The following is a 14,055-nucleotide window of genomic DNA, read 5'->3' as shown; positions in this document are numbered from 1 at the left end:
TCCTTGTCCACAAAAAGCACATTCATATCTAAATTCCTTAGGGACCGTATCTTCATCATCTTGCCCTAGCACAAAACCTGACAGAATTTATTAATACACATTTGTTGGATGAATGGAAAGGAGCAGAAATGTGTCATTTCAGTTGGTGGCCTCTAATCATGTTCCGGATGACCTAACAGAGAAATGGTCTCTGCCCCTTACCACCATGGCCACCAGAGCCAGCCCATGAATGGGTCAGTGGGCAAAGGGAGATAAACCTGAGATTCCTACTCACTGCATTAACATTTCAATCACGGGCAGCCTTTGACTCAATCTCCTCTTTATCGCACTTGTCACAGAACATAAATGAAGTCCTACAACTTGCCTAAATCCAACAAATTTCAGGTTAACATTAACATCATTTTCTTTTTCTTTTTCTTTTTTTTTAAAGATTTTATTTACTTATTTGACAGAGAGAGAGACAGCCAGTGAGAGAGGGAACACAAGCAGGGGGAGTGGGAGAGGAAGAAGCAGGCTCCCATCAGAGGAGCCTGATGTGGGGCTCGATCCCAGGACTCTGGGATCACGCCCTGAGCCGAAGGCAGACGCTTAACGACTGAGCCACCCAGGCACCCCAACATTAACGTCATTTTCCATAATCCAGCTTAATTGGTGCTGTAATGCATAATTCCTCCCATAATACGTAAGACAGAGACATGCACTAGTAAAATCAGAACATGATGGTCCTTCAGATGGTAACTGCACTAACTGTCATGAGCATTTGATAATGTATTGAACTGTTGAATCACTATGCTGTACACCTGAAACTAATACACATCAACTCCACTGCAGTTTTAAAAAAGAGAATATGATGGTCCTTATGTTGTATCCTGGGAGCATTACAATCAATTGTAACAATGCCATTAGCAGAGCGGATTGACGCTGCGGAGGTTCCCCCCCGCCCCGCCTACTTTTTCTTCTTTGGTATTTGTATTTGTCTCCAGATTGCCAGGCGATGACAGTATTATTTGGGAACTTTGATAGGCACCATTTACCTTCCAGCATATATGGATAGTGATTCATCTTTGTGCACTATCCAACCTTGGAGTTCAGTCATCCCCCCACTTCCTGTGTAAACGTTTGTCCAGAAGATTGTCTCTTCATCTTTACTTTCTATAGTACTTTTGTCCAGACAACATTTTTACCCATTTGTGCATTCCCTGCAGTGCACTTTGGACTCTGTAAGCCCAAAACCCAACAAAATTAGCTTTGTGGAGGCCAGTCATGCTAGACATACACTGGGAATGTCTTACCTTTCAAATTAAATTCACATTTCCAAAAGCAGCGCATATGTGTAATATCTCAGGTCGCCTTGTGTTTATTCAGAAACCTCAATTTATATTGCAATTACTGCTTATGGTTCAAAATGTATAGAGTTTCAAACAAGGGTTCCTTTCAAAAAATTTATTTTCCAAAATTGTCAAAAGAAGGCACCACAACATTACAGCTAACTCTATTTGTTTTTTCATTTCATGTAAAGACAGTGTGAACAAGTCCTAAAAACATTTTTTATTAATATCTACAGAGTGAATTAAACTTGTGAAGGTATATCTGCACAGAGAACCTATACATTTCTTAAGGTTAAAAAAAGTAAAAAGACTTACGTCTTTTAAAGCTTTTAAGCACTATGACCTGTGAATAATAAATGATAAATATGTGTTAATTTATAAAATGTCATTTGAAGTGTACTTATCTCCAACTCCCCCAAATTCAAATTTTCCTTCAAGTTGTGATCCTTTGCTCGTTATTATTTTATTATTTTTTTCCTTTGACCCTAACCTATAATACATGAAGACGTCAGGATAAATGAAACGGCAACACCTATGTTAATGTAGGAACTATGTGTAAGAGCTCCACAGTCAGGCGACCATCTCTGCCCTCTGGGACTTCTAGTTTCCTGGAGGACATCTAAATTACACAAATATTTTAAATACTTTTGGCTACTTGATAACACCTTGAAATATACTTTAAATCAAAGGGAAAGGAAAGTCCCATTTATCTCCTTTCTAAAAAAATGAGTTCTTATTTGCTAAACTAAAAGAGAAGGAATAAGTGAAATAAATGGAAAACCAATTACTTTTAAACCTCTGGGGTTTTTTTTTGCTTTTATCATTTTAATAAAACAAAACAAAACATGAAAAGACACAAAATCTTACCCAACACACTCTACAAAATGCTCAATTTTCAAATAAGCAATAGGCTTGTTTTACTTACTAGTGGTCTTTAGTAGAAACAGACCTAAAAAGAATAACTTGGAAGGACTGTGTACTTTCCTAATTCCCTGAGAAGCTCAGTGATTATGAGGAATGCCAGCCAGAGCTCAATATTCTTACCCTTGGAATCAAGAAAAAGATCAAAATCTTTGATAGCAATAACCAGACCTAAATTTGCCAGGGGTAGAAGTCCTCCTCTTACCAATGTCAGGCAAGAAGCAATCTTTTCCTGCAAAGCGAAAAGCAAGCCAACTAAGAAAAAGATTTGTGTGCCTAAAATTACATAAAATTGACTGGATGGTTGGAAACAATACTTTTTATGAATCTTCTCTCTCTCTCTCGCGCTCTTTTAACTTTACTTACATGTTCGTTTCTATTTCATTCCAAGATAAAGAGGAAATGAACTTGTTTTCACACACGAAACAGCTCCCTTGTGACAGTTTTTTCTCAATTGTCTCTTTTGCCTTCCCTTAGCTTTATCCTCTTCCTCCGTGAGTCGCCCTCATCGCTCCATATCCCTAAACCAATAGGAAGAATTTCCTTCAGACCCTTAAGTCTCGTATCTGTTACCATAGCGACAGGCATCACAAGATAGCTGCTCAGTAACATCCTCATGGAAATAAAATAAGAATCCTATGGGTTTTACAGGAATTTCCAGTGCTACCAGTGAGCAGAAATGATAGTCTGCCCTGGGGAAAACTAAGTACGGGGATTTTCGTTTCACAATCGCAGAATTTTGGAGACTGTCATTTCTGATGGTAATCCAGAATCCCTTAATTTTATGCTTAGAACCTGATTATGGTTTTTCATATGATTTGAAAAAAAAATCCCTTCTCTTATATCCACGTGTTCAGGGAAATATAAATATCTCACTCTAGCATGTCTTATCAATCACATTCTAACTGCCTCAATGGTTCTTTTATAGTGCAGTGCACAGATTTTCATTTTGCTATTCTTTGATCCCCTCTGGATCACATTTGATCAAGAAAATCCTCATCTTTTCTAAAAGTTGGCAACTTGTCCAGTATTCGGTAAGACAAAAGCTGCTTACAGAGTTTAAAGACCTACGAAGAGGGGAAAGGATGGCTACAAGAAGTGACTTCCACTCACCTTGCCTTGTTTTCCATTGACTTCTACACTTTCAGGAAGTCTACTGAAATCACAGACTATCTGAACAGGAAACATAAAAATAACTGAATCCGAGCAAATGGATAAGCTCCGCAAAATCCATGGGCCTACACAAAGCAGATGCAAGTCAGTGAGTGCAGAGACCTCCAATTTTCTCCACCTGACATTAAATAATAAACATTCCTCAGCAAGTCCAATAACAGCTAAGGTATTATCCAAGTCCAGTAACAACTAAAATGGCCCCATCGAGATCCTCAGGTGTATATCCGAATCACTTTTCCAAGTCTGTAGTACTTCAGTACTATGGGTGGTCGCAATTCCGTTTGTGGTCTTTTCATGATATTTAACTGTGAACCTACCTTGTTTCTGACACTCGACTTAATGAGCAAGAAGTGAAGTTCTCATACAATTTAGAGATGAGGCCAGCAAACTCTTGCTACCAAGGGCCAGATAGGAAATAGCTTTGGCTTTGTGGCCCCTACGGCCTCTGTCCCAACTACTTCACAGCTGTGCTGGCATGAAAACTGCCTTACACAATACGTCAACAAATAGGTGTGGCTATCTCCCACTGAAACTTTACTAATAGACACTGAAATTGAAAGCTCATGTCATTTTCATATGTCACCAAATATTATCCATCTTCTAAAGACCTCATCAATGTAAAAGCCATCCTCAGCTGGCTGGCCAAACAGAAAGAGGTGAGGCATATGGGCCACGATTGGCTTACTCCTAGCATGGAGGGTTCCAGAGGAGTTAGTAGAGACATGCGATGAAAGACATGAAAAGGGGAATACTTCTTTTCATGAAACGATTAGGATCACAGATTCTCAAAATTAGAAATTATATCAGACATCTTCTTCAATTTTCTTTAGTGCAGGAAATCAACTTCTAGCCCTGAACACTTTTCAAACAAGGAGAACCATACCTCACAAAGCAGTCATTTCTCCACTTAAACGATTAATTGGAAGATTATTTTTTGTTCTTTGAGAGAGATAAATGAGCCTAATCCCTCTTTTGCATTATAGCCCATTTAATATTTGAAGAAAGTTCACCTTTTCCTTTTCTTGTTCATTCAAACATTCTTCAGCTTTCCCCTTTTCTGGTACCTTCGATGCCCCACAAATGTTGTAGTTCCTAGCATCTTTCACCATCCAGACATTTTTCACTGAATACTCTCCCAAATGTTAAAGTTCCTGAGACCAGGATGTTTCTCTAAAAAAAAAAGTTCCTTCTACAATGTGTTCTTTTTTGTTTCCTTCCTAAAAGGATACATGCCCAAAAACATCTGTTTTATTTTGTTTTGATACCATCTGAGACTATGACTGATATTGAAGCTAAGGCCAACAAAATCATTAAGTCTTTATCAAAGAATTATTGTTAAACTTCAACTCTCTCCCATACTTGGATTGATTTTCGAACCTTAGTGCAGGATCTTATTCTGATTAAGATTCATCTTTTTGGTCTCACTGCATTTTCCAGGTGGTCATAATCCTTCAGTACTTGAATAATTCAATATATTTGTTCTCCTCTCCAGCTAAACTATTTTGATCTTCCTTCATGTTTTGTGTATTAATATTTCACCAACCAAGCAGGGCCAATGTCAGAATTACAGGGCACACTATGAGAAATAAGGTCCAAATCAGATAGTGCCAAATGAATAGAACGACATCATAGTCCTTCAAGAGGACACTTCCTGGTTTACAATGATTCAATTAATGCACTAAAGGCAGAATAATTTAGTTATTTAATTAATCTTTCAGACATATCAAATGGAAAACATTTCTCCATCTTGACTAAATCATAAAAATCACAGCAAATCCCACAGTATAATCAAGATAACTAGCTAAATCACATACTGTTTCATAGAACCTTGGAGAACTGTGGTCTGTATTACCTTTCCCCTCATTCTAAACCAGCCCATCCATCTTCCTCAGGAATTTTTGCTTATTCCCAGTGAGGGGAAAAACATTGCTTATTTTTCTAAAAAAAAAAAAATTCCAATGTGAGGAGTTATTTAATATCCCCATCCTAATTATGGACTTCCTTCTTTCTTGCTCATTTTGGTTTGTTAACTCCAGGACCAATGTGAAATACTGTCATGGCACTTGCTTTTTAAATAGTTTTGATTCCTTTGTCAGAATATGTGTGTGTCTCTGGGTGTGTGTGCACACGCCTATGTGGTTTGTTTTTATTTGTTTTCTCCTTCAGATTCAGACGACGTGAGAATTGGAGAATAATAGGAAGAAACAAGCTTCTCAGGAAAAATATTTTAAAGAATTTTTTTTTCAACATGATCATTTTTATTGATGCAGAAACAGCATTTCACTAATATTCAACACATTTTCATGATAAAAGTCACTTGATAAACAAGGAATAGAAGGTGTACTGGTTAGCCAGAGCTGTCACCACAGAATGTCACAGACTGAGTGACTTAAAGAACAGAAATATATATTCTCGGTTTGGGAATGTTTCTTAACTGATAGCATCTCCCCTTGCTCATCTTTCTGGATGCAGGGATACATCTGAAGGTGGGCAACTCAATCTCGAGTTGGCATTTTCACTGCACATTATTCCCGTTAAAGAAGAACTCAGGGACATTACTGAATTAAAAATAATGATGCTTAATTAGATTTTTACCTAAAAGAGGCAAGTAGTTGCTACAGCTGCTTTAACAGTATGGATGCCTTGGGAAAAACAATCTGGGTTTGTAGAGAATCGGGTGAAACCAACAGAGATTTGTACAAGTAACCAATTGCATATTACCAAATATCTAAATGGTTATCGTCCATTTCACCCGTCCCATCCCTCTCACACAATCTTTCTGTTTTCATGTATTTCTTCCTCATTCCGCCCCCCACCCTGAACCTCTTCAGAAAACACAGAATTAAGCCACTGGGATTTGGAGACTTCACAGGGTCCCATCAGTTTGCATGCTAATCATGTTTTCGAGCTGGAAAGACTGGCCAGCATTTCCAACTCTTACAAAGGCATTTATCACGAAGGGGATGCCTGCTCTTCAGGTGTGTGGCCCAAAGCCTTTAAGATTTCATTAATAATCAACAGCTGGTGCCACCTAGTGTCTGTCCTCTCCATTCATCAGTGGAATCAAACACAGAGGACTTCCCAGTCACAAACGAAGCAGCCTGAACTGCAAACAAAAAAACCACAGTTTGGGGAGTCCAGTGGCTGATTTAAATTACACTATCTTCATTGAAAGGAAAACCTTCTTTTTAAAAAGTAACTATGGTAACAGGAGTGTGAGGCTAAGCGAGTTTTTCTCACAGGAGACAATTCACAAAAGGAGAGTCCCATTAAATATGTAATGCAAAAGAGTTTTTCCAGACTCGAATTGTCACTTAAAATGGTTACAAAGTTGGGAAATAAAACTAACAGAAAAGAACTGCAATTGATACAAAAGTATAGACATGGCTGATTTTTGTCAACCAACCAGGAAATAAACCTCTATCAAAAAATTCTCTGCCAGTCTTTGAGCTTCCCAAAGATTAAACAAGTACTGTGACAGACTGTAGAAAAGCACATACAGCACTCAGAAGTATGAACAGGAAATAATTAGGTTGTCCGAACCACATTATTTAAAATATGTTTGCTGCTAAGGCCATACATCCAGAAAATGATTTTCTTTCATGCTCTATGTATAGATTATGGATTTTATATTCACCCACAGTCGTGTATGCTTCAAGGTTAAAAAGTACTCATCCAAATGTATGACTATCTTTCAAAACATAGGTTAGTAATTAATTTGGATGAATCCAAGTAGTATAATTAGCCCATCAGTTTCTAACTGATTCACCACTATTTAAATACATGTTGGTTTAAGTCACTCTTTCTAAGAGGAATACGTAATTGAAAAACATGGACTAACATTCAGGGAAAAAAGTTACATAACAGCCAGTAGTGTTCCTTGACCAGACTGACTGGGATATTACAATTACTACAGAAAAGACACAGCACATATGAGAATTACCGTATACACCGAAAGGTCATACTAGATGTTCATACATGAAAGTCTATTAACTTGGATGATTTAGCTACTCAGGTTATTGGAAAGACTGGGCAGAGAGCTGAACGCTTCTGTATCATACAGATAATTAACAACCGTGCTTTTCACACTCCGGAAATTCTATTTCTATATTATTTGACATGTGCTTTAAACAATCACTTGTTAAAAACAGCTTTGAATGTTTTATTTTCGTCTTACCCTAGTGGTGATAAAAATTACCTCAACATGTTCGGTCCGATATATACTCACTGACATATCCCCATGACAGTGTCTGAAGACAGAATATGGAAACGATGCATAGTTTCCACAAAAAGCTTAAATTGTTCCCCTTTACCCAAAAACTTTATTTTTGGAGCCAGATACAGTCCAGGCTCAAGCTTCATTTGTTTAAAAGTACTTAGAAGTGTAATCCAGTGACTGTATGAGAAAGAAATATTGCAAAACAGCACAAGGGTGCTAAAAATTGTACGCAGGCAAAAGAGAATGTAAGACAAAACTCATTAAGGTTTCAACATAATTAAATACATAAATGCTCCAATTTTCACCAATTTATCATTTTCTGTCATTTTTCATTAACAGCTTTCAAAAAGCCCTATCTGAAACAAGCTGATACAGAGATATTAAGAGCAGTAATCAAGCGAGAAATGATAGACCAGCTGGGTCGACATCAACTTGGCAAAACGTGAATACAGTTCAATAGCTGAAACAGATGCTGGAGTTGTTGAAAAACCCTGCAGGAGATATTGATGTATTTTCTTCATAGAATGCAGAATGACTGAATAAATGTCAAAAGCTAAAAACTGATGAGGAGAAAAGACTGACAGCCAAACTCCTTACAAAACAGGAAAACGAAGTGTAACAATTTTCAGCCCATCCAAACATTCTATACATTCTCATTTCTCTCAATGTCTGATTATGCCAATAGATCAGTCAGTCCTTGTAACTGAATAGCATGGAACTGAGCTGGGGTAGATTCCCCCATAGAGCCCCCCACCCCACCCCCCGGTCATCATCTACCTGGAGAAACCCAGACTCTTGAAAAACACTTTATTCTAAAATCTCCTAACACGGATTTCTGTCCCAGAAGTGTTTTCCTGAGGTTGGAGGCAAGCACACCCCCCCCCAAAATCTAACGCAGCACAAGGAAATTTTAAAATCCCTTCTATAAAAGCAACACTGTTTGCAGAGTTTGAAGAGCTCGGCAACAAACCCCAGCTACCAACAGCTGCTTGTTCAAACATATGCTTTGTCATGGTCAGCTTCTAATTGTATTCATAATGATGTAATAGCTTTAATAATCCTACCTTCCATGCCAGCTGTTTTTCCTGTCACTCCATCATGCCAATAAGTTGGCTGCTGTAACAAATCAAGATAGTGCAAAACAGCATCTTTCTCCTGATTCTGTCATCTTCCTGAAAGCATTCTATTACTGCCGACTGCTGGGAACCAGAAAGTCTATTTGAATTCCAACAGCTCCCCTTTCGCATGATTCAAGTTAGGTTAGGTGGGCATGCCTAACATGATTCTCTCAGTCATTTATTATGCAGCTGCTACAACGTCGGTGTGGTAACCACTCTGACTATCTGATACGTCAGTCGAACAAAACCTACACCTCGGAGCAAACACATGAGCCAGAGCGGCGTTCTGCATTTAACGAGCATTCTTCCTGCCTAAAAAACAGTGGATCTGCAAATCTCTTTCAGTATCTACTCGGTCCTCTGTACAGATGCAAAGCCTTCGGATTAACATCTTTTCCTAACTATACCAAGAGTCGAGTTCCTTTGCCACACATCCTATTATTCACAGTAGAATTCCGGCTGATTTCCCCTTATCTTCACAGCCTTTTAAGGGTAAAAACTCTCTTTTCTGATTGTACTTTTGGAAATGAGGATGCTGCGTGCTCAGCTCCACATCTCGGCTTTATTCTAAAATACAGCGTGCACTTTCTCAAATGGAATTTGCCCCTGTGATTCTATGGAAAATTTTCTAATAAGAGGATTTTTTTTTCTAGAAAATATTTATGTTGCATATTGGAGACATTGAAACTGCTTCTGTTTGTTTCTGCCAAGAGTGGACTTGATACTTGATATTCTGACTTACGGAAATTGCTTTCTTTAGAAAGTAAGACATTAAATTAGCTGACTAACATAACTTGTTTACCAAGTAAATAAGTCTCATTTCAGGAAAATGCATTTGCATTTTAAAGATACCCATGCAAGGGGCGCCTGGGTGGCACAGCGGTTAAGCGTCTGCCTTCGGCTCAGGGCGTGATCCCGGCGTTCTGGGATCGAGCCCCACATCAGGCTCTTCCGCTATGAGCCTGCTTCTTCCTCTCCCACTCCCCCTGCTTGTGTTCCCTCTCTCGCTGGCTGTCTCTATCTCTGTTGAATAAATAAATAAAATCTTAAAAAAAAAAAAGATACCCATGCAAGAAGCAGTATTTTTTGAATTAAAATTAATACCGTAGAGATGATGGCCATTATCTGAAAGTTCTAAGTATGCCTTTCTTGGGGGATTACCATTCATAGTTTGAAATGACAAAACAGAAATATTTAAGTGTTTTCATGAGAAAAATACTCTAAAGGAGGGGATTGATGAAATCTTTCCCTTTCAACCATCTATCAGATAGATATTCAGTTCTGTAGAAAAGCTACTGCCTAGCCCCACAAATAAGTAAACATGTTGTCGGGACCTACATTATGAAAGCATAAGCAACAATTTATTTAGCATATGTGAGATACATGCCAATGTCACTCTTCTGCAATACTGTTTCCCTAAAGGGTCTAAGTGTGTGTGTATGTATGTATATATATATATTTTCACTATTCTAACTCCACTTTAATTTTCTATTAACAAACACCAATTATCCCTACCTTTCAGGGCATATATAATAATCAGTAACTTATGGTTTATAATGTTTAATTTATAAATGCCAGGAAAAAAAAATAGAAAAACAAACTGAGCCCACTTGAAACCACCAAAGTTTCTCTAAAATATACACACGGCTCCATGTAACAATTGTGAAAATACTGATTTACAATTACAGTTATTTAAAAAAAAAGCCACTTTTGCGGTTAGCCTATCCATCTTAGTGGTTGTGAACAGCATAAATAAACATCATGCGGTTTTGTTTCTACCCGTAGCCTCTGCTTACCTCTGCAGCTTCAACTCTTGCCTTCACACTTTATTCCAGCCACAGTGAACTTCCTTTGGTTCCTCTAAAACACTGCCTTCGTACTGTCTCAGAGATATTGCATCTTTTTAAAAAAGATTTTATTTATTTACTTTAGAGAGAGAGAGAGCGAGCGCATGTAAGTGAGTCCATGGGTGGGGGGGGAGCAGGGAGCAGGGGAGGAGCAGAAGGAGAGGGACGAGCAGAATCCTTGCTGAGCACAGAGCCCCACATGGGGCTTGATCCCACAATGGTGGGATTATGACCTGAGCCAAAATCAAGAGTTGGACGCTTAACCAAGTGAGCCACCCAGGTGCCCCTGAGAAACTGCATCTTCTGTTTCACCTTTCCATAAGCTCCCCTCATTCTGATTGTCTACCTTCCATCCAATCTTCAGTTATCAGCTTGAAACATAATTTGCTATGTGAGGCATTTTTCATCCCCTAGATAAAATTATGTTCCCCTGCTCTGCAATTTCATAGCACCTTGTACTTTGTCTTCATCATAATAATGGCAAACGCTTATACAACAGAAGGTGGTAGGCACTGTTCTCTCTCTCTCTCACGCACACACACATGTATTTATACACACACGTATGTGTATGTATGTGTGTATCACTACCATATTGATACTCTCAGTCACCATATTGAACTCATGAAGATGACAATTTTACACACATTTATATATAAGGCATCTGAGGCTCTGAGTAACTTGGCAAGAGTCACATGACTTTAATTTTTTATATTTCCCGGTATGCTACTAGTTCTTGAGACTGGAGATCACATGTGTTTCGTCCAATGTTAAATTCTAATGTCCGGTGCAGTCTTTGGAAATTGTATTTCATTCATCACCCAATCAATAGAACCTGTTTTGTTTTGTTTATGCTATAATCGTCATTATTTTATTTTGTATATTTGAATAGACTTCAGATAAATTTTGCCACCTGTCAAAGGCCTTAAGGTGTTAGGGCTTTAAGCTTCACCAGGTGTCAAAGGGGTCTATGCTATGACCTCTGGCCAAAGAGAACAGGAGAATATAGCATACTGGTTAAAATCACTGGCTCCCAAGTCTGACAACCTGGGTTCAAAACACAGATCCATCACTTAACACTAAAGCATTACAGGGCAAGTCACTTATCCTCAGTGTACTCTTCTGTAAAATCGGAGTAATTCTTGCTCTTGAGCATTCATGCTATGAGGATTAAATAAGAGAATGACAGTAAAATACTTAGTACAATGCCTGCCACCTTTTGAACTTTTAATGGCTGTTAAATATTATTAGTGAGAGGGCCAGATATGAAATTATTATGACAGATAAAAACCGTGAAAGAGATACAAAGGGTTTACAAGGATTTTTCGAATAGGAACTGGAACTCTTATACATTACCAATGGAAATGTAAAATGGTCAAAACCACTTTCAAAACCAGTTGGGCGGTTTCTTAAAAAGGTAAACATAGATGTACTTAAAAAAAAAAAAAGCCATCCTTTCCATTCTGACAGAAATGAAAGTACACAGCTCCAAAAAAAAAAAAAAAGTTGCGTATGGATATTCATAGGAGCTGTATTTGTAATGGCTCCAACTTTAAACATCCACATATTCACCGTGTGGATGGAGGAAGACACTGTGGTGTATCTCTATGATCTAACACTGTTTTGCCGTGGAAAGGACGGGACTCCTGACACGTGCGCCACCATGAGGGAAGTGTGACAGAATGACGCGCATTAAGACAAGCCAAACAAAAACAGTATATACCGTATGATTTCACTGATCCAACTGTAGAAAAGGCAATGAATGTGTGCTGACCGCGAGCAGGTAAGTGGTTGCCCAGTGAAGGCAGGGGTGAGGGACAGGCAGGAGAGGTGACAGTCACGAGGACACTTTGAGATAATGGATATGTCCACTATTTTGACTGTGGTGATGGTTTTGTGGAACTTAGAGACATCAAAACATACCATGTTGTACATTTTAAATATGTACGGTTTATTGTATAACAATTATACTTCAAAGACTGTTTAAAAACCTCGTTCTTCACGAGAGACTATGGACTCTGGGAAACAATCTGAGGGTTTGAGAGGGGAGGGGGCAGGGGGATGGGCTAGCCTGGTGATGGGTATTAAGGAGGGCACGTACTGCATGGAGCACTGGGTGTTATACGTAAATAATGAATCATGGAACACTACATCATAAACTAAGGATGTACTGTATGGTGACTAACATATCATAATAAATTAAAAACAAAACAAAAAAACCCCACAAAATCTCGTTCTTATTAGACCTTAGGTCATTCATATTATTAATTCAAAAGCAGAAAGTAATACACTATCATCACTTTCTTAAAAATTAATCTCTAAACTCCATAATAAAATATGTATGCTCTAAATAATTCTATCAACTGCATATAATAATCCAGAGCATCCCAGGAAAATAATTTTCCCCACCAGCTACTATTTATAGTTCTTTATGCCATCACTGAACAACCTGGAAATGGACTTTTCCAGTAACAAAGAAGAAAAGCTTTGTTTATGTACTGTGAGCAGATAAGCCAGCAAAACAAATAAACTACTAGGCTGGTTACAAAAGAGTAAGCTGCATAAAATCTAAGGTATGGATCAATATTACCTTGTTGCCATATAATTCCATCATACAGAAAACCTTGGCATAAGCTTCCTTTGTTAAGTAATGGTTAAATACTATAGGACCACGCTTTATAAGTTGTCCTCATTTCATAGCAAAGGAGATCATGTCAAACTCTAAGTATTTTGAGGGGAAGGTGACTGAGGAAGACCCAACAGCATCCACACAACAGTAACACTGAAAACAATAAAACACGTTCCCTCATTAAATTTTCTCATATGCTATGCTGAAAGTGTTGAGGTGGTAAAAAAATTTAGCCAGACCACTGAAATTTTACAATTTATTACCTCACTGAAGTTACAGTTGGATCAATGAAAAGCAGAAAATCTCATAATTTGAATCTAACACTGTCTCTGTCCCCAACCTAGATTAGCCAAAAGATATTGGATATTAAGGTGTTCAACACACACACACACACACACACACACACACACACACACACACACACGGGCAGGCACATGCAAGATCATGTCATGGTCTCAAATCTCTCCACTGGTTTCTCATCATCCTCAGAACAAGAGCCCTTACTACAGCCTGCAAGACACTGAGTAATATGCCCTTCCTACTTCTTTCTCCTGTCTTCTCCCATGCCTCTCTTTATAGCTTTCCTTCTTTTTCTTTAATCACACTGACTGGCCTTATTTCTTTTTAAACGTTGCAAACTTATTTCCACTTTGGGTTATTTTCTTTAGTTGATCTTTCCAACCAGGAACATCCTTACACAGATATTCCAAGGGTCACTCCTCTTCAGCCAGGCATTTTGCTCAATGTCATCTCAGCATAAATTCCTTTCTAAACTTCTCTAAAATAACATTCCCTGACCTTAAGTCTTCTCTTTCACTTTGCC

At 38.2% G+C, this 14,055-nt stretch overlaps 1 protein-coding gene across 1 annotated transcript in view; it reads right to left on the bottom strand.

The window, feature by feature from the left end:
- DMD (dystrophin) overlaps nucleotides 1-8,724 on the bottom strand; it is a 2,097,152-nt gene extending 2,088,428 nt beyond the window's left edge. The window contains exon 1 of the mRNA XM_087859359.1: nucleotides 8,706-8,724. Coding sequence (XP_087715485.1) covers nucleotides 8,706-8,712 — 7 coding nt within the window. The 5' untranslated portion in view covers nucleotides 8,713-8,724. The remainder of the gene's footprint in view (nucleotides 1-8,705) is intronic.
- Between the last annotated feature and the right edge of the window lie 5,331 nt (nucleotides 8,725-14,055).

This window comes from Ursus americanus, chromosome X (genome assembly GCF_024610735.1).
Source record: "Ursus americanus isolate L20-20 chromosome X, mUrsAme1.1.p, whole genome shotgun sequence".
NCBI lineage: Eukaryota > Metazoa > Chordata > Mammalia > Carnivora > Ursidae > Ursus > Ursus americanus.
Note: the sequence above shows the minus strand (reverse complement) of the source record. Positions and strands in the feature narration are given on the sequence as shown.